Source organism: Narcine bancroftii, chromosome 11 (genome assembly GCF_036971445.1).
Source record: "Narcine bancroftii isolate sNarBan1 chromosome 11, sNarBan1.hap1, whole genome shotgun sequence".
Taxonomy (NCBI): domain Eukaryota; kingdom Metazoa; phylum Chordata; class Chondrichthyes; order Torpediniformes; family Narcinidae; genus Narcine; species Narcine bancroftii.
In genome coordinates this window covers 10,046,121-10,067,877 of record NC_091479.1, presented here as the reverse complement: position 1 = coordinate 10,067,877, position 21,757 = coordinate 10,046,121, and the positions used below count along the sequence as shown (strand labels likewise).

General features: G+C 42.0%; 1 protein-coding gene and 1 long non-coding RNA gene across 3 annotated transcripts in view; one reads left to right on the top strand and one right to left on the bottom strand.

Moving 5' to 3' along the window:
- etfa (electron transfer flavoprotein subunit alpha) overlaps nucleotides 1–21,757 on the bottom strand; it is a 58,003-nt gene that overhangs the window by 8,705 nt on the left and 27,541 nt on the right. For both annotated transcript variants that reach the window (XM_069902553.1, XM_069902552.1), the window contains exons 10-11: nucleotides 13,362–13,427; nucleotides 4,040–4,120 (exon numbers count right to left, since the gene is read on the bottom strand). In XM_069902553.1, the coding sequence (XP_069758654.1) occupies nucleotides 4,040–4,120; nucleotides 13,362–13,427 (147 nt within the window). The remainder of the gene's footprint in view (nucleotides 1–4,039; nucleotides 4,121–13,361; nucleotides 13,428–21,757) is intronic.
- LOC138745485 (uncharacterized) lies at nucleotides 6,581–13,358 on the top strand. The gene is made up of 2 exons (XR_011346304.1): nucleotides 6,581–6,703; nucleotides 13,174–13,358. It is a non-coding gene; the product is annotated as an uncharacterized lncRNA (long non-coding RNA).

The following is a 21,757-nucleotide window of genomic DNA, read 5'->3' as shown; positions in this document are numbered from 1 at the left end:
GCTGATCACGAAATTCACCTTAAGATTTTCCCATCACAGACCACTTTTTCAGATATAACCTATTTCTGTGATTTCCTGTCATATTTTTAAGTCTACTTCAAACATCCATGAAGTGTAACATGTCACTGAAAATTAATTTTCTGCATTCGCACTTGGACTCCTTCCACCTGATCTTGGTGCCGTCAGCGATGAACATGGTGAAAGATTTCACCAGGACATGGCGACCAAGGAAAAGCAATATCAGGGCAACTGGAATCCATCGATGCTGGCCGATTATTGTTGGGCACTGACACAAGAGGCATCAGATGCTCAGTACAAACGAAAATCAGAGGGAAAACATTTTTAGATCATTTGAACTAATTATTATGCATACCAAATTCAATAAAATTTAACTTAATGTTTTTCCAACTTTTTATGTGATCCAGCAAATCTGAAATTATCTTTGTCTCTCATAATCCCCAATATATTTCAGGAAGAAAACCTTTAGAAAAAATGTGTCGTCCAGTGAAATCAGTCGATTACAAAAGGAAACAGCAGATATCCCATGGGGATGAGAAAGCTACAAAGATAGAAAGAAAGGGCCAAAATCATGGCAAGTTTGAGGACAGGACAATTTAAAGTTTCTACCTTTTCAGTAACAGGAGACAATGAAGATAGTAAAGTTTTTTTTTAATGTGCTTACAAGGTTTGAGTGTCAATGGCAAGAAAAGCATTAGTTGTTCATTCCTAATTGTCCGAGAGAAGTTGACAGCAAGCTGCTTTCCTGAACTGCTGTAATCCATGTGACAAAGGTACTTTCCCAGCATTGAAAAATTAGTTGTGATATTTGAAACTATCAACAATGAAGGCATAAATTTCCATATAACCTGAAGAGGGACAATATCTCCATACCCCTGGTGTCCTTACCCTCTTAAATGAGAGGAGCTTTGGACTTGGGAGGTTCTGTTAGAGGCTCATGTTACTGCAGTACAACTTATAGAGGATGTGCAAAGGAGGAAAAGATTCACAGATGTTCTCATAAGCTCTTGAAAAAGAAGCCTCATGCCCGTCAACTGGGAACCTCTGGCCTATGACCAGAGTGAAGGATTATTTGGGATGGTGTGGAGAACTTTAAACTCATGCATTGGAGCCTGGTGTAAAAGACAGAGGGAATGCATCACCTCAGACAGTACTGCCTTCCCATCATATTGACAACTTCTGATCCACAATAGGAAAGTCTGAAGTTCCCTCATAGAACTTAAAAACCAGAAAGAAAGAAGCCTCTCAAACTCAAACTGCTTTAGAATAAAGAGACACACAGTGGGCACAGTATAACACTTTGGTAAATAATAAGTTTAGTGTGGTGAATGGAAGGCTGATTAGATAGGTTAGTTTGCATTGAACGCTGTCATGCATCTTGTGTCAAGTTTGGTGGCGCTCTGTGAAGGATAGGCAGGACTGACTAGGAGACAATAACAGAGAATTAGATAAGTTCCACCATTGAGAACATCTACAGGGAACGCTGCCAATGGAGAGCATCAAGGATCCACACCACCCAGCATGCACTCTATTCTCGCCTCTGCCATCAGGAAAGAGGTCTAGGTGTCTCAAAACTCATAGCGCCAGGTTCAGGAACAGTTGCTCCCCCTCCACCATCAGACTCCTCAATGATAAACTCAATGAGGAACTCATTTAAGGACTGTTTCTTTTGCACTTTATTGTATGTATTTTTTCCTCTCTAATGCAGTTTAAAATGTGTACATTGTGTAGTTTTTTTTGCACCATCAATAAGTTTTGCAATAAGCAGGAAAATAAGTAAAAAGAATCTCAGTTGTATGGGATGTCATGAATGTACTCTGACAATAAATCTGAAGATAGAGGCCAGTCAGCAGGTATGGAGAATATGGATTTGCAGCTTCACAGAAGAGAGCGTAAAGTCTCCTTACAGGCTCAACAAATGAGTGAATAGATCTTGCGTCAAATCGCATGCTCGTACACTCCCGAACTGAGGCAGGGTGGGAAAAATCAAAGCCAATGAAGCCACTTTTACCATTACTGACTTCTTGCCTGTACCCGGGACACCAAATCTGTAGCATGTCTTAACAAGCCAAACCACAAAGTACTCCATCTCTCCCACTGTCATCCAGTTAGCTAAATGCCATCAATTTTCCTAAGCTTTTTTTTCCCTGATTTATTTAATATTAGGCAATATTATCAGAATTGTATAATATCAGAAAAAAATACTATGCCATAGTTGGTGTAAAATGTCATCACTTAATGTATCTTGGTGCCTCACAGTTTGGCGGGCAGCAACCTCCTTTGAAGAAGACCGCAGAGCCCACCTCACTGACAAAAGGCAAAGGAGGAAAAACCCAACCCCAACCCACCAATTTTCCCCTGCAGCCGCTGCAACCGTGTCTGCCTGTCCCGCATCGGACTTGTCAGCCACAAACGAGCCTGCAGCTGACGTGGACTTTTACCCCCTCCATAAATCTTCGTCTGCGAAGCCAAGCCAAAGAATGTAAAGCAAATCAGATCATTTTTACCCTCTGATTAACAACAGATACCTCAAAAGTTTCTGCAATAATTATGACAGCAAGTTGCATTATTTACTAAATAACAATCTGGAAGATTAAACCTCCAAATACATTTTAAACAGAGTAATCCCTGGAATATTTGAATAATGACACAATGGAAACCTTTTCATTTTATCATTCCTTTTAGTATTATGCCACTTCCCAAAATAAATTGTCCTGCTCTCCAATAAAAACTTTAAAAGAGCATTAAATGGGAAACTGTGAAGTGCACACGACAATTTAAAGACTGCGCACAAAAAAAAGCACTGAAATTAGGACCACAATCGATTGTGCCTGTAAAGTCATTTCCAAAGAAATATAAATGTCAGTGAAGTTCAAAGATCGCATTAACTAGTTTAAATTTGGCAACTGCTTGTGAAGCATTTTTTTTAAAATATAAGCCCAGCAAAAGAAACGTTGCTCAAATTTGAATTTCGGTTATGAAATGAATATTCTCTCTTTAGAAAAGAGGGCAAATTACAGTAGATTAGTCTCACATGCATCCAAGGGAAGTGAAGGGGTCATTTGGCTGAAAGATGGACCCACAAAGGGCAAAGTCATAAACTAATGCAACCATTTTAAAATCTGGCAGTGGCTACTCTATCTTACTTTGTGTTCTTTCACCTATAATCTACCTCACTTTAGTCTTATACCATTAGTTTTATCCTGATTTCCCATTTCATTCAATTGCAGACCTTCCCTTATCCCCATTCCTTGCTCTTCATTTTCTCCAACTCGACTTGTATAAAATCTGCAACATTTATAACAGTTTTCAGCTCCGATTAATGCCAACGAACTGAACCATTAATTCTGGGTCTCTACATAAATGTTGCCTGTCCACCTGTATATTTACTAAGAAATGGCGGAGGAACTCAGCAGGTCTCACAGCGGCCAGGAGGTAAAGATATCGAATCAATGTTTCGGGCCCGAGCCCTTTTCCGAAGGATGACTAAAAAGCAGGCAGGCACTTTTACCTCTTATTGATACTGCAACACCTCCTGAATTCCTCTAGCATTTGTGTTTTCATTATAATCACAGCATCCGTAGTTTCACATTTCAATGTATAATTTACAGATTTTTTTTTTTAAAACTAGCAATACATATTACTTCTCCCAGTCTCCACAAGGATCAAAATCCCTCCTCTGAATTTTGTTTCCTTCTCAGAAAACAGGTTTAAACCTTGAAATAACATCCACCTTTCAATGTCATGCCTGCAACTTCATTAAGTAAAAAAGATCACTCAACCTTCCATCTTCACTGATCTTCCACAAATCCACATTCCTGTCAGATCTCAACATTTCTCAGTTGATCTCAGCTGACTATTCTCTGCTCTCCAGAGGGGAAAAAAAAAGGAGTTCAAAAAAATTAACACGTCGCTAATCAGACAATAAACAGAAAACTTGCTCCATTTTCTCGCGGATAGTGAATTTCACCCTCTATGCACTCTGGGTACCATCTTTCATATATTCCAATAAATAACTCACCTTGAAGAGATCAGCCACCAAGCCATAATCTGCCACCTGGAAGATGGGAGCCTCAGGATCCTTATTAATGGCCACAATAGTCTGGAAGGAAATTAATACACTCAATATCCACAAACACAAAAATTCATTCAAAATTACAATCCTATTGGCAAAGAAAATTAATTTTACTGAAGTAGATTATTTTAATATATGGCATCAATTCTCAAGTTTCCCAGAACCAGCCCCCATCACCACCGAATACAAAATTCCATGGGGCTGCTCATTTTAATGCTTACCTCCTGGCCGCTGTGAGAGCAAAGCACTCACCCCAACTGGGCTGTCGTCCACAGTTACAGATGGACACATTTCCGGAAAGTCAATCGGACTACACCTGCAGCTGGCAACGCTGAACTGTGATCTCTGGTCACCCCAAACTTGCCAATCAAAAGATGCCTGTCTTGCTTCCCCCATTAAGATCAACTAACTATCTATGATCTTGTTTAATAAATAGAGTCAATGTTCTGCAAGGAGCACGTTCTACTTTTCAATACAAAGATCAGGCTGGCTGTAAAATTTGTTAGAAATTCACTATCTTGCAATTCTGGAAAGAGAGGCTTAAATTAAGCATTCAGGAGGCTTAAGTTAAAAGAAAAATCAAACCACAGGTTAGAGAGAAAAATATAAATTATAGATTGGGTTTCCATCTGCTTTTGAAATTGGAATGTGACTATTCAGTGTATTTGTCTAAATACACTGCACACAGAATTAAAATCATGTGTAGTCATGTATGACTGGGAACAAGTGAATGAAGGCATGTGGAGATATTGTTCAGTTTAAAATGACAATTGTATTTTCTCAATTTTTACATTTCTTACATAAAGCTTTGGGTCTTAATTGCCATCTCATTGCCATCACTGTTAATAATGCCTAGATTCCATTGGTGACACTACAGCACCTCCAGTAGTAGGTGGATGTCATTAAAATGTGACAAGTCAATAGAGCTGATAGTTGGAGGAATTTATAATGGGGATTTGGGGGGGGGGGGGGGGCGGGGAATAGCTTGCCAGGAAATACACTCAGGTTTCTGATCTAACACATGATGGATGCACATTTTATTTTACAATACAATTTTCAAACAGCGGTGCTTTAGGGAGGGAGATGGTAAAGGAAAAAAAAAATTGGAGTTCTGTTTAAAACCCCAACACATTTATATTTACACAAATTCTACATTTCACAAAAATGGCCATCATTACGCTTCAAACCAATAGTGGGAAAAGTAGATATACATTTTAAAAATGTGTTCATGTTCTCTAAATGTGTAGAAGGGTGTGAACACTTAACTTGCCATCTATAAAGTTTATTAAAAAGTTAATTAGAAAGCACTCATAAAATGGAGGATTTGTGGTGGGAGGTCGGGAAGGTGTAGATCAGTGGTTCTCAACCTTTTTCTTTCCACTCATACCACTAAGTATTCCCTAGGCCATAGGTGCTCTGTGATTAGTAAGGGATTGCTTAAGGTGATATGTGGGTGGAAAGAAACAGTTTGAAAACCACTGTTTTAATTGCACCCATTTGTCTCATTATGTGCAAGGTTTCAGAACTCCAAAGGAAATGGGCCAATGACCATTTTTCTCAAGCAAAACATTTCAGTAACAATTGGGTCTGGAGCGGTGGTTTTCAACCTTCCCTTCCCACTCACATCCCACCTTAAGCCATCCCTTACTAATCACAGAGTACCGATGGCATAGGGATTACTTAAAGTGGTACGTGATGGAAAGGTTGAGAACCACTGGTGTAGATTGTTGAGTAGGTCAGCACAACCTTGTGGGCCGAAGGGCCTGTACATTAGGGTTAGGGTTAACCCTAATGTGCTGTAATGTTCTATGATCTGTATCTTATAGTTCCTGTTAAAATTAATAAGCAAACAGTTTGTGGGGGAGGAGGCAGAAGAGAATAATAAAACAACGTAAACAAGCTGACAGGGTCAAGCATTCTCAGCTCTCAGGCTACCTGGCATATGCACATCCCACAGGAGTTGAATCCAAACACTGAACTATTCGCTGAAGGTGCATCAGTACACTTATCCCTGGAAAGTATGCTCAGTTTCAATTCCACAATGGTATCAATAGGTTTGGGATTATGTCTGGTATGGATAAAAACAAAGTTGATCCCATGTCTGGATCAGACCACTGTTAAGTTGCTGGTTCTCAGGGGGTTACCCTTGAGCCATCTACATTCACTTGGCCTTACTGTATCACAGTGTGACCTAAACTCTCTGGACAAACGTCTCCAAGACTCAACTGCATTTCTGAACTGGGCCTCTACTTATTCTCTTCCGCACCATTACATCAGGGAACATGCTTAAATCATTTGAGGCAGGGGTTGAAGCCAGAACCAATCTCCATTTAATTTGCTTCACCAGCCTATCTTTCATGTCCAGGCAGCATGCTTGTAAATTTACCAGCTACCTCTCAAGTCCCATTGTTTCATCATAATCATTGATTTCTGCTCACCTTCCCTCCCTTCACCCACCCAGCCATCCATCCATTCTTCCTCCCCTTGATCGCTGCTATCCCCTCCCTCCCTACCTTCTCCACCTTTGTGACCACCCCTCCCCCCTACTCTTTTATTCGGACACCTACCAACATTTTCCATACCTTGATGAGGGGTTCACCAGAAACGCCGGTGATGTATTTTTACCTTTCCTACATAAAGGACACTGTTTGACCTGCTGAATTTCTCCAGTTTTGTGTTTTTACGCCATCATGTCCTATGTCGATTAGAAGCACATGCAGCCCTTTCGTTGTGGCCTGGCAAATTTTTAATATCGCTCTAGCACAACTTCCCTGCTTTGATACAGGCAATCTGCTCCGATACAGAATTAACATCTGACCTGTACCCAAACCTATCCCTGGTAATCTGAATCCAAAGTTAATCCATACCCAAAATGACCATTGCTACAAATAACCATTTACGGAGCGGAAACAGGCCATGTCGGCCCTTCGAGTCCGCACCGGTTCACTAGAACAATTCCACTAGCTCAAACCTCCTGCTCACCACCAATAACCCTCCAACCCCCTCACCTCCATGTAGACATCCAACCTTCTCTTAAATGACAGAAGGGTCCCTGTCGCAACTATCTCATTCTGCCACCACTCGCTGAGTGGAAAAAGCCACCTTTAATATTTCTCCTAAAGTGTTGCCCCCTTACCCTTAACTCATGGCCTCTTGTTCCAACCTCCCCTGCCCTCAAGGGAAAGAGTCTGTTTATGTCTAACCTATCTATTCCTGTGATAGTCCAGATCTATCACCAATGTATATAGTGTATATAGTTACAGTATCTAGACTGTGCTTACAGCGATTGACTGTCGTACGTTCGGCCTACCAGCAGCTCCTGATCCGCTGTGAGGACCGACCATTCACGGCCCTCGAAGCGAATGGGCAGCTATATCAATTTCTCAGGGTACCATTCGGGGTCACGAAGGGTGTCGCGGTCTTCCAGCAGGAAATGGACCGGATGGTGGACCAGAACAGGCTAACCGCTACCTTCCCGTATCTGAACAATATCATCATCTGCGGCCACGACATGCAGGACCACGACGCCAACCTGGACAAATTTCTTCAAACTGCCCGTCGGCTGAACCTGACTTACAATTTGGACAAGTGTGTCTTCCGGACCACACGACTCGCGATTCTAGGTTGCGTGGTGGAGAACGGGATAGTCATGCCAGATCCTGACCGCATGCGTCCCCTAATGGACTTCCCCCCCCCGCCCCCCAACCATACCCAGAAAGCGCTCAAACGCTGCCTGGGCCTTTTCTCGTATTACGGCCCAATGGGTTCCACACTACGCCGACAAGGAGCATCCTCTTATCAAGACCACCTCCTTTCCCCTCTCGACTGAAGCCAGAGCGGCTTTCGATCGAATCAAATCCGACATCGCCACTGAGACGCTGCACACGATCGATGAGTCTGTCCTGTTTCAAGTCGAGAGTGATGCATCCGACTTCACCCTGGCAGCCACCTTGAACCAGGCCAGTCGGCCTGTAGCCTTCTTCTCCAGAACCCTCCAGGGTCCAGAGAGTAGACACTCCTCGATCGAGAAGGAGGCCCAGGCCAAAGTTGAAGCGGTGCGTCGTTGGAGACATTACCTCGCTGGGAGGCGCTTTACACTGTTGAATGATCAACGCGTGGTCTCCTTCATGTTCAGCAACACCCAGCGAGGTAAGATAAAAAACGACAAAATCGCCAGATGGAGAATCGAACTCTCCACCTTTAACTATGACATCCTGTACCGGCCTGGTAAGCTCAACGACTCGCCTGACGCGCTCTCCAGGGGGACGTACGCCAGCATACAGATGGACAGACTACAGAAACTCCATGAGGCGCTCTGTCATCCAGGGATCACTAGGTTTGCCCACTTTGTGAAGGCGCGCAACCTACCCTACACAGTCGAGGAGATCCGCTCCATTACCTGAGCCTGTTCGGTGTGCGCTGAATGCAAGCCCCACTTCTTCCGTCCGGATAACTCCCACATTATCAAAGCCACCTGCCCCTTCGAGCGTCTTAGCGTAGACTTTAAGGGGCCCCTACCGTCGACCAACTGTAATAAGTACATCCTTACGGCCATCGACGAGTACTCCCGCTTCCCGTTCGCTGTGCCCTGCCCAGACACCACTGCCACCTCAGTGATACAGGCCCTTCACAGTATTTTCGCCATTTTCGGGTACCCCAATTCCATCCACAGTGATAGGGGGGTCCTCATTCATGAGCGCAGAGCTGCAACAGTACCTTCTGGAGTGTGGTATCGCTTCAAGCAGGACCACGAGCTATAACCCATGCGGTAACACGGTAACCAGAGCGGTTACACTGGCTCTCTGGTCTAAAGGTCTCCCCATCTCTCACTGGCAGGAGGTTCTCACTAGTGACTTACACTCCATCCGCACCCTCCTATGTACCGCAACAAATGCCACCCCCCACGAAAGGATGTTCCTTTTCCCGAGGAAATCCGAATCAGGAACCACTGTACCGGCATGGCTCACCATCCCTGGCCCCGTCCTTTTGCGACACCACGTCCGGCACTCAAAGAACGACCCCTTGGTCGACCGAGTGACTCTACTCCACGCGAACCCGCATTACACCTACGTTGAGTTCCTAGACGGGCGGGAGGACACTGTTTCAGTGCGGGACCTAGCTCAGGACGCGGTAGACCCAGCAAACCCCCCAACCCAACCTTCCCCAACTCTTTTATTCCCCAGGCCCCGTGCCGCAACAGAAGGACCAACAGCACCCCAACGACCCGGGTCACCGTGCCGACAACACGACTGGGGAATTGAGTGAAGGAGCGGTCGCACCCGACGAGCCCGCTGGCGACACCACTCCAGCAACCCCAATCCCGGCACCACGGCGGTCACGCCAGATGGTCAGACCCCCTGACCGCCACAGTCCTTAACCTTCCCCTTCCTTTCATTCTTTCCCTCTTTTTTTTGGTTTTTTTTTCCAGGGTCAGTTCTCCAAGAAGGGGTGAATGTGATAGTACAGATCTATCACCAATGTACATAGTGTACATAGTTACTGTATCTAGACTGTGCTTACAGCGATTGGCTGAGAGCTAAGCCACACCTATTGTCTGGGCCTTAAAGGGTTGTGTCCCTAGCCAGGTTGGATCATTCCGGACTGGTCGGCCACCTGTGAAGAGCTCCTGTCTTTTGCTAATAAAAGCCTTGGTTTGGATCAACAAGTCTTTGATTCTTTCGACGAGCTCTACAATTCCTTTCATAATTTTAAATACCTCTATCAAGTCTCCTCTCAGTCGTCTCCATTCCAATGAATAAAGTCCCAGTCTCCTTAATCTCTCCCTGTAATCCAGATGCTGTAAGCCAGGCAACATCCTTGTAAACCTTCTCCACCTTATCTATATCCTTTCTATAATTTGGAGACCAGAACTGAGCACAGTACTCCAAACCTGGCCTCACCAATGCCTTAAACAGCTGCAGTATCACCTCCCAGCTCCTATACTCTATGCTATGATTTTTGAAGGCCAGCATACCATATGCCTTCTTAACCAACCTGTCCACATGGGAATCCACCTTCAGTGAACTCTGCACCATAACCCCCAGGTCCCATTGCTCCTCTGCGTGCCTCAATGTCCTCCTCGAAAACTGTACATGTCCTATTCTGGTTATTTTTACCGAAATGCAACACCTCGCACTTGTCTACATTGAATTCCATCTGCCATCTTTCAGCCCACTCTACCAAACAAACCAAATCCTTCTGTAATCCAAGAAAATCTACCTCACTATCCACCACTCCCCCTATTTTTGTATCATCCGCATATTTGCTTACCCAGTTAACCACACCCTCCTGTAAATCATTAATATATAACAATTTTAGAAATTTTGCAATCACACCGAGAACATTTTTAAGAAAATTAGACAATTTTGGATCCAAAAATCACCAAGGGATGTGGGGGGGGGGGGGAGTGAGAGGAATTATGGTATTAAAATAGATGATAAGCCTTGACAGCTTAAAGTGTATTATTTTAAATGTTTCCATTCAATTCATGTGGCAATACACAGCAAACTATCGTAAAGTGCTAGTCAGGCCAATCAAACCCAAGTGTTTTATGCAATAATGCATCCAGTCCAACTCAAACCCAATAAATTTCACCAATTAATATCAGGCTTGAGTTGAGCTGCCAGGGTCCATCTCGGAAAACTCTCCTCTGCTGGGCCTATTAGTTTTAATTCAGTTGTCACAATGCTATTTTACTATCTGTCTGAAAAAAAATAATTACCTCATCTGGCCAATCACAATAAATTTTGCAGTGACTAGTTACCAGTACTTTTCAAGACAGAGTTTCTTGGAAAGTTTGAACTCCTTCATAAACACCAGCACTCTCCCTCGGTGAACATTAATCTCCACCGACTGTAAAAACCCAATTATGGCTACAACTGATGAACAAAGGAAATATGATGCTAGTTTTAATCTGAAAGTGGTAGCATACTGGGGTAATGAGCTCTCTGCAGTAAATGCCAGACTTGGGGTAGTCTTACATACAGAGTATAGCTCAAACCCTACATTTTAAGTAGAAACTCTACTGGTCGTTGTATATACTAGTTGTCTTTATACGCTGACAAATAGTATGAAATTTTAGTTTTCATCAAAGAGCTCTATTTCCATTTTAAAAACAACTAGTTTCCTCATAATGGATTAATGCTTTTCATTAATATGCTTCCAACCAAGAACATTAATGGATTCAAGGAAGCAAAATAGCAGCATTCCTCGTGGAAGATTATGCATATCGGTTTTATTGTTTGAGTGCACACTAAATCTATTCTGCTTGAAGAGCTAAGATTTTAAAAAAACAAAGTAGCACTTAAATAGCAAGGCCGTCAGATGCAGAATTCACAAAAATCATTACACAGTAAGGGGCTTGTGCATTAATAATACAATATCTTTGCAAATATATTCACACAAAATAAGCTGCTGCAGGAAACAGCATATCAACATGTTAATTATAAAACATGTTACTCAATAGAAGGTTAATAAAATATTTAACCACTGGTCAGAAGTTATTTTATACAAATGATTTTTGATAGCTTGCACTACTCTATTGCTCAATTCATTGAAACTTTCAAGACTGATCCAGTAGATTTTTGTTAATCAAGGGAATGACCCCCCCAGAAGAAAAGCTGATGTAATTGAGCTTGGGTACAAAACAAACACAATTTCGAGCAGACATTCTCAACGGGGGCCAGAGTACATTTAAGTAAAAGCCTTGTTTTCTTTTCACCTCGTGTAGTCAGTAGGAGAGAAGCATGGAAGAAACCAAACCTTGACTGCTTTACAGTGAAGGGGGCTTATAAACTTTGAGCAGAGTCCTTGGGGGGACTTGGCTGAAAAAAAGGTTGAGAATGGCCCAATGGATCATTCTTCTATCACATTAATTTTAAGAATGATGAAAAGCAAACTGTAATTTAGAAAATGTCACAGTTAGTGCAACATTGTTACACCACCAGCGAATCCGGCGCTGTCTACAAGAAGTTTGTCTGTTTTCCCCATGTCTCCGTAGGTTTCTTCTATATGCTCAGGTTTCCTCCCACCCTTCAGGAAGAACGGGGGTTGTAGGTTAATTGGACAGCACGGGATCATGGGCTGCAAGGGCCTGTCACCATGTTGTATGTCTAAAGCAACACATTGGACATTAAAAATTCTCCTGCAGGTTAGATTTTTTTCATCTACAATGGTCATTGATGCCAAGGAAAGGATAAGCTAGAGCATTTCAATGTGTTAGTCACAAAAGTGAGAGAAAGGACAGTACAGGTTGATCACAAAAGCTATGTGAAAAAGTATGCAAAATTGCAGTGCCACATTGACAACAGATTACACTGAATTTAATACATTTAAAGCAAATGAACAAAGAAACAAAAATGGAAGAATAACACCATTTGTTTAAACAGGTTAAACATGCATCACTTAACGTCCATGTGAAATTGGACGTTATACAATGTTGACATTGTGCCACACCATATTATATACTTAACAAAACTATGTGGGATACTATACAGAACCTTTAAACTTTTTATTTGCAAGTATGGATCAGTGTGGGGACAGGGCTGTGGGGAGAGAGCGGGGCAGTGGGATCAGTGTGGGGACCAACCTGGGGCTGTGGGGATGGAACAGGGCAGTGGAATCAGTGTGGGAACCGACTAACAGGGCTGTGGCCAGAGAGGGGGCAGTGCGATCAGGGTGGGGACCAACAAGGGGCTGTGGGAGAGAGCGGGGCAGTGGGATCAGTGTGGGGACCAACCTGGGGCTGTGGGGATGGAACAGGGCAGTGGAATCAGTGTGGGAACCGACTAACAGGGCTGTGGCCAGAGAGGGGGCAGTGCGATCAGGGTGGGGACCAACAAGGGGCTGTGGGAGAGAGCGGGGCAGTCTGGATATACAGTATACAATTTCCTATAGCTAGCGATCAGTTTTTCTAAATTGTTGCAGACTTGCTCGCAGAAACTGATTATGGACCAGACACTGCCTGAATGGACGTTAAATTGCGTATATACCTGTATTCAAATATCACAAGCAACTTTACCTCCAAATTGAATGCGAATCATTCCAACGTCAAAATAAGTGAGATTTTTTGGTTTCCATAGGCACCATTTCTGAATGTTTTGGTTGAGCTCTGATCCGTGGCCGGGAAATGCCTGAGAGAATACATCAGACACCTCACACCAAGACAGATCTTCTTTACGCCATCACATTTCTTCTCGAATCTTGAATTAGTGTTTGATGTAAATAAACATGTTCAATAAATAAAATGCATAAGTTAGAACCAAAATACCTTGCTGTCTTTCATTCCTGCCAGGTGTTGAATCGCTCCTGAAATCCCAACAGCAATATAGAGTTCCTGTAAATTTTAAAAAAGAAAATATTATAGCATGAAAAGACTCTTACCCTTTACAATAATTTATACAGTCAATTCTACATCACACCATCACAGGTCAATATCCACCTCCAACAATTATCTGATTTTCAAAAAATATATTTTATTCTCAATAAATTATTTACAAACAAGAAAACCATTCAAGAGTTTTTACCTTCAAAATGTTAGTCATATCTATACATTCTCATTGTATGTACAGTTTACATTGTTCTCTCAATACACCATTACCACCACTGTGGCACCTTGTTTCTCCCTCTGTTGTTTGAGGGACTTCCCCTCAGTTTCAGCCTCTCAGTGCCTGGTAATGGGTGAGGTCCTTTTCCACAGCACCCTTGCCTTGGCTGCATCAAGGCTCAGTACATCCCTCAGCCCGTACTCCTGCAGTCTGGAATGCGCATGAGGTTCTACATTCTGGTATTCACAGTTGTGCTTTCGGTAACCCAGATCTTCACATTTTTAATCCCTATGTTTTAGACCAACCCTTTAGTCACTTGACCCAATAACTTCTTAGGTTGCTCAGATTCAAATTTTGTTCCTTCATGCCGACACGATGTGTTTTTAGACACTTTACCGGTGATACACATCCTTTCTAAGTTCAAGTTGTGGTTAAATAATTTCTCACATTGTCTATCCAATTAAAAAACAGCTTTATCATGTGATAGTGATTTCACATGCTTGAATAAACATAAATGCTGAAAATACTTTACAAATCAGGATTCCAAGTTAGTTGATTCACAGCAATGAGAACGAACACAATTATTGGTTTTAAAAAGTTACAAAGTTTGAACTTCCACTGCTTAGGTCAATCGTTTGAGTGCATAGATCAGATACAGGGAGAAAGGCTTTCAGCAGGTCACATAGCACCTGACCTTTTGGACTTGCTAAAAATTGTGTTGAGACAACACTCAATGAAAATCTCTTACTGAATGTAGAATAGAAATCTGGCTGAAATATCATGAACTGTGAAGACGTACAATTCCTGCTGAAGGATTTTCAACCCAAACCGTGGACTTCTACTGCTTCCCATCAATGCTGCCTGTCTGGATGAGTTTCTCCAGAACTTTTATAAATTAAAATTTAGACATACAGGTATTCCCCGGTACCACCTATGCGACTTATGGCCATCCAGACATATGACCAAATTTTTTTTTAAATAAAGACATAAAAATTACACATTTACAGGTAGAAGTCGGACCAATCTGTGGAAAATAACACCTCTCGCGAAAGGCTGGCAGCAGTGGCCAACCTCTCGCGAGAGCTGGCCCCCACATTGTACTTGACAAACAATAACACGGATACATTGCAATTCCAACATGTGTCCATTTCGAGGTATGATGGTTGGCCAGAATAGAGCACTGAAACAAGTTGAGGAGTACCTGTACAGCACGGTAACAGGCCCTTCTGGCCCACAAGTCTGTGCTGCCCAATTACACCCTACTGACCTAAAACCCCTGTATGCTTTGAAGGGGGAAGGAAACTGGAGCACCCGGAGGAAACCCACGCAGACACAGGGAGAACATACAAACTCCTTACAGAGAGCGCTGGTTTCGAACTCCAGTTGCACTAACCACTAAGGAAACCGTGCCGCCCTGTTTAGATATTTCTCCAGCTTTCTTGTATCTGTTAAACTCTTGTTTATTTCCTGGCTTAACAAATCACAAATCTAAATCATAAAACCATACAACACTTAAGTGTATTGGTTCTCTAGTTCTTGTCAAATCGACCTAGGCATAACAAGGGAACAAACTCCAAATTAAAGTTATTACTGAATGGCTTCTCTCACAAACAGGGCATTTGAAGTTGAGAGATCACAGAGAAAAAGTCATTCTCCACCCTGCCCTGAGTCCTAACACAAGAGATGTAGATGCTGGAATCTTGAGTGAACAAAGAGAAGCCGGAGACACTCAGTGGGTCAGGCAGCATCTGTGGAGAGAAATGTCTGGACAAGGAATCCCAATGCAAAACACTGCCCGGCTCACGGAATCGCTCCAGCTTCTCTTTGTTCATTCCTGTCAGTGCGAAGCTGATCGTCCAGTCTGCTCCAACAAGCCCTCTTAGAAGAAACAGCAATCTGAGCCACACTACTGCCCTGGTGTTCAACTCATTCCACTCCATTTTATTAAACTTAAAAGGAAGCACGACACATGCTAACGGTGGATTGTGAATTATGTAAACTCAGGCTGAAGACCAAAATATAGATCAAAATGAAATCAACATTTTTTCAGGAACAATGCTGAAAATTTTGTTCTAAACCATTTGTAGACATTTATTTTTCCACCTTAAAAAGGTGTTCAAAATAAAATAATCAAAAACAACAGGATAATGTTGTATTTTTTAAGTATTGCGGTCGACAAGAAAATCGTTTCAATTGGAAATGGCGCCGTATTACCTGACCATCAGTCATTAACAACTAAAATCTCATGATACACAATTCTTTGGGCTTGTACAAGTGTTCACTTTGTCTTAGCCTCTGCTAAATGGTTTAGTGTTCTGTCTTCGTCCGTCCCTAGACATCCACCCTGACCACTCCATTAAATATTGATGTTCTGCATTTTAACAAAAACTGAAGTGAGCTTGTTCACTGCCTAGTACTTATTCCATTGAGAAAAGTTGCACTCAAACCCAACACGAGTGGTGTAACAGCAAAATACCTGGGGTCATGGCAACATTCAGCAGGGCAGATAATGAATGCACATGGAGAGAGAAAAGAGTTAAGATTTAAAGTCAACAATTTTCATCCATCAGTCCTTCTTCAGAGCTGCCGAATTATAATCTCAAATTTCACATTTTCATAATTCCTTGACATTGGAAGGTTCCATTTGGTCCACACAGAGTCAATGCCAACTCCCAGAGCAATACCATTCCCCCCTTCCCTACCTATTCTCTCTCCCATGCCCACCATCTCATTTCCAAATTCTCATACTCCCCACCTACACACTTAGGGGATAATTTACATTAACCTACCAACCAGAACATCTTTGGATGTGGGACAATATCCACACTATCATGTGGAGAATATGTAAATGCAATCCAGTCAGCAGTAGTGGTGAGGATTAATAATGAGTTTGTTGTCGAATACTTATTTCCTCCAACCAAACAGGTACTTTGTTTAAAAAAAGACAAAACAATGAAAAAAATGACAACGGTAATACTTAAATTTTAAAAAAACAAAAAAAAAGCACATTATTGGAGCTGTAGCGCACCAATGCTCTCTGCTTGATCCAGGAATTTTATTTTTATTTCTGTTGCAGATGAACACAAGAACATAGAAATAGGAGCAGGGGTAGCCTGCTTCGCCATTCAATGAGATCATGGCTGATCTGATGATGGGCTCATCTCCACCTATCTGCCTTCCCAATATCCCTTAAAAATCTATCCAACCTTGTTTTATATTTACTGAGGTCGCCTCCACTGCTTCAATGGGCAGCGAATTCCACAGATTCACAACCCTCTGAGAAAAGCAGTTCCTCCTGTTAGGTCTGCTTTGTTCATGAATGAGTGAGACAAACACCAGGCTGAGTCGAAATCGGGGTTCTTTGTTCTTTATTACCGGATTGTAACACTTGCGACTAAACATTGTTAGTCGGAGAATGCATTCTGCCGTTATCAGCAAAATGGTGATTTTTTATACCCTTGGATATGTGCTTAGAACATCATCATATCATTACTTGTCCAATGACTAAAACTGTTGCTATCCTTTCCCTGCTAGCTTCCTGCCTCTCAATCCATCAATGTCTCTCTTATCTTGTAAGTACAAGGATGCATTCTGTTACTCCTTAGTACTGGGTGACTCCTTCTCCGGTCCCATCTCATGATGTTTTACCTAACAGGAGTACAAGGACACCTCCCCTTCTTGTTACTGCCCTGTACAGGGTAACTCCCTACACATTCCTATCTCATGATGTTTTACCTTACACTCCTCATCTCCGTCCTAAATCTACTGCCCTGAATTTTGAGGCTATGTCCCCTAGTTCTGGTCTCTCCTACCAATGGAAACAACTTACCTACCTCTATCTTATCTATGCCTTTCATAACTTTTTGTGCTTCCTATAAGATCTCCTCCCATTCTTCTAAATTCCAGCAAGTACAGTCCCAGATGATTCAATCTCTCCTCATAGGCCAACCCCTTCTTCTCTGGAATCAACCTGGTGAACTTTCTCTACAAACCTCCAAATCCAGTACATCCCTCCTCAAGTAAGGAGATGAGATTTGTACACAGTTCTCTAGATGCAGCTTCACCAGTACCTTGGTCAGTTGCAACGTAACCTTCCTGCTCCTAAGTTCAATTCCTCTAGCAATGAAGGCCCAACATTCCATTTGCCTTCTTGACAGCCCGCTGCTCTTGCAAACCAACCTTTTGTGATTCATCAGGGTTGGTAATGAATGGAGTTAGTGAATCTCAATTTGTGCAGAGGGAAACAAATCTCAAATTAGTGCTGGATTGAGGTCAGTAAGGGTGGGAAGAAAGACAGCAGTTAGAAAGCAAGGTCAGTGACACCCTCTTACTCTGGGAAGGTCATGTGCAAGGAACCAAAAACCTGTGCAGCTCAATCCAGTAATCAGTTGACTCTGCGATACTTATAGCTCATTCTTGAGTTTTATAGTAGTTATGTGTATGCAATAAGCAGAGCGAACACACAATCAATTGAATGTAGCAGTAACTCATCTAGACCAGGAACCTCTATCTTTAGTCCCCATTTTTCAGAAGACATCGCTTCTATCGACTCCACCCCATTCAAATGTTCATGAAAATATTGTACAGGAGGGATTCAGAAGGTGAAGCAGAGGGGATTCCAATCTTCTTTCAATGGTTCGAATTACAGACAGACCACAATTGGTGTGATACTTCCACATCCCAGTCTGATAGTCCAACAACGCACTGTCTTGGTTCATCCTTAACAGTGAGATAGCAGGAAATGGCAATATGAATGTGGATGAGCGAGCACTTCAAAGGTGCAAAGCAAATTAAATGAAAGTAATTTAGAGTGAAGATAATAAGACATTTATGTTACCGCCACCTCTCAGACTTCTTATGTCATCAGGACGTTTCAATAATTATCCATTTACAATTTAATCTATCTGATCCACAAGGATTCTACACATTTCCCATACAGAAGGAAATTGAGATTTATTAAACATGGCCTTGCTTTAAAAAGCAGATGAAAAGGTTAACGGTCTACATTTGTTTTAATTTGTAGCTATCTAATCACAAATGCCTCAAATCCCACATGAACTGGACAATTTAAACTTAGGAACAAATTATATTGCAAAGCAGATACGTAATATATTGTTGTGGGAAGATCAAATAAATTTTGTTAATCATTACTTTAGACTGTCGCGATTTAATTATGTGATAGCACAGAAGTGCCTTGGGGGGCCCTTCAAGCAACTTTGGAAACGTGCATATTTTTGAGGAAGGGTAGGGATCATGGCTACTGAAAATTCAGCTCAAAATTTTACACATATCAAGTATTGGAGACCAAAAAAAAGTTAACTAACAAGACAAGAGAACCATCTTATAAAATTATGCACCTCAAAATGGAAGAGCACCATTTCAACACATGATCAAAGTTACTAGCCCACACTGTGGAACATTCCTCATTGACCAAACTGAAGTGCAGAAGGCCGGTGAAACATCCCTCAACCCAGAAAGAGCAGGGTGCCATCTTGAAAGGTAGAACCTGTTTTGAGCGGTGAAGGGTGTGTGGAATGAGTGTGAGGGGACAAAGAAAAATAAAAGAGAAAAAAATAAAGGAGAAAAACAAGATCCCTTCCTCCCAAGACAAAGCTTTTTTTTGGATCACAGCACATTCACAGATGGGAGGAACATAAATTCACTTGTTTTGGCATTTTTGGTGAAGGTGGTTGTCTTGAAATTAAGCATTTCTTCCATCACTGCACTATTGTAACTACAAACTCAATATTGATAAACAATAAAGATAGTATTCTGACACTTCCATTCTTCAGAATTTCCCAAAGCCGCAGTCTTAATTTAATTCTACCACGGCAACACATTATCAAACTTTTTTTTTGAACAGAGTTCACTGTTTATTCAGCAAGGAGATTTCCAGATGGATATTTTCTTGATTCAATGCTCCATTTACAGGCAGACCTTACAAGGTATGACTTTATTACAAGTATCCTCTCAGACAAAATTTCACACTATGTTCATGTGCCAAGATAGTTGAAAGATTGAAGAGAATATTCGGTTTTAGTCACCAGTTTCTTTCATGCAAGAGGACAAAATGGCACAGATAAACTGATTTTGTTTTTAAATGGATGCATTTCAGTCAATCTGTCTTAGCTATTGTTTACATGGAAGATGATCCATTAAACATATGCTGTAGTAGATGAGGATGGGTGTCTGAGACACACATGGTGACACACAATATCCCATGCAGACTCACCAGCTAGCTCCCTTTCTGGAGAAGTTATAGTATTAGTCATTTCACTAAGAGGAATGCCCCATCAATAGTGAGCTTTGCCACACACCGTATCATGAAGGGTCAGTTACCAAGGCATTAATGTTGATAAGTTATGTGCTACATGAAGTTCTTCCCATCACTCAACACCAAAGAGGAGATTGGGCCATTTTTTTCAAAGTGGGAAAAAAAACACTGCATTAAGCTCATCAAGATAACCTTAGATGAAGTTTGATTAATAAGCTTTTTGCTATTTGAACAAGTTATTAGAAAGGAAATGATGTTGTGAATATGGAGCATGAGCCAGCGGTGCTCAATACTTGTTTCATCCCATTCCTACAATTCACTCCAGCTTCCATCAGAGACCATGTAATTACCCTGCCGATGAGTGCATAGGGTGTCTGCTGGAGAGAGAGAGGCCCCACACTTTTTCCTTCAGGGCTCCAGGGAGAAGCGCATCAATTGCTCTCAGCTAAATGCACTTGCGCATGAATATTTCAGTGCGATTTAATGTTTCTGTACAAACCCCTCAGGAGCAGAGCATCAATTTGTGAACAGAGCTCTCGTAGAGTTAAAAGCTGGACCATACACTGCAACATCAAAAAGTCCGAAAACCTGCTGGGAATTTATTTTTAGAGAGAGCAGGAGGTAGCGACAAAGCTAGGTTTTAAGGGCTTCCACTGCACACAAATATATTTAAAGGCTCTTGCTGTAACATCTCCAGGACACAGCCAAATAATTGTACTTTTTTTTCCCAAATACACTATCTGGATAGCGAAGAAATGTGCCAGGCCTGACCCAAAACCCTAAAGATACCTGCAACTGCCTGTGATTCCTTTATTCATAGTCACTGTACCATGTAAGCCCACATAATCTGCTACCCTATTAAGGAAAAAGATTAAAAGAAACCACTGCAAAAACTAACAGTACCTCCAATGGAACAATGGTTCAGGTGTTAGAAACAAGGTGTTGTAATGGAAGATTTAAACCGTGTTTTTTACTTTTGCAGCCTTTACATCTGCAAGGCTGAGAACCTGCTTGTTTTTAGAATCAGCAGACATCAGCTAAATTCCACCGAGGGGCCAGAGATGCAGTTATCTGAAGAAAGGACATCTGTGTACCAAGAACATTTAATCTTCCTGTTTGTTTTGGTCACAGACTGTCAGAGGCCTAGCCTTGATGCAAAATAAACCATTGTATTCAAAGTGATAAGCTGAAAATTACGTTATTCGATAGAAGCCTAGCATGCTAGCTTGCTCACTTATCTTTCTTGCTGTGCTGGGAATAGGTGCTTGGGTAAGCAGTTTTTGGGTAATTTAAGCCATGGTCCCGCTGCTGAAGTTTGAGACTCTCCGAGAGGTGGCAACATCCCTCAGCAAGAAGAAGAACTTCTAGAGTCCAGCCAACGTCCCGGTTGGGGGAGGTGGAGAAGCTGCTACCGGCGACCTGACAACCTACTACAGTCGTTGCCTCGCTTCGGCAGTTGGGACCAGTCCAGGCGTTGATAAGTATAGTTGGGAAGGGCTCGCATATTGTAGTTTGAAATCAGCTTTTGAATTTATAATAAACATTTGTATAAACTGAACTGCTCTCGGTGTGTGTGTCTATTTTCTTTCGGTAGCTCGAACACTGTGACCAATCTAAAACGAACAAAGGGAGAAGTACAAGTTTACCCAAGACAGCTGTGTCTCATTATTACGACTAGCTTAATCAGACACGTTCACACACTGCGGATATGTGAGGGTACAGCCAACGGATGCATTCTGCCACATACTCCCTTCTATTTGCAGCCTACCTTATGCCATCTGCCAATTTAAACCACCATTCAGTGAACAATATTTTACCAAATGAGCTTCAAAATGCATATTCCAC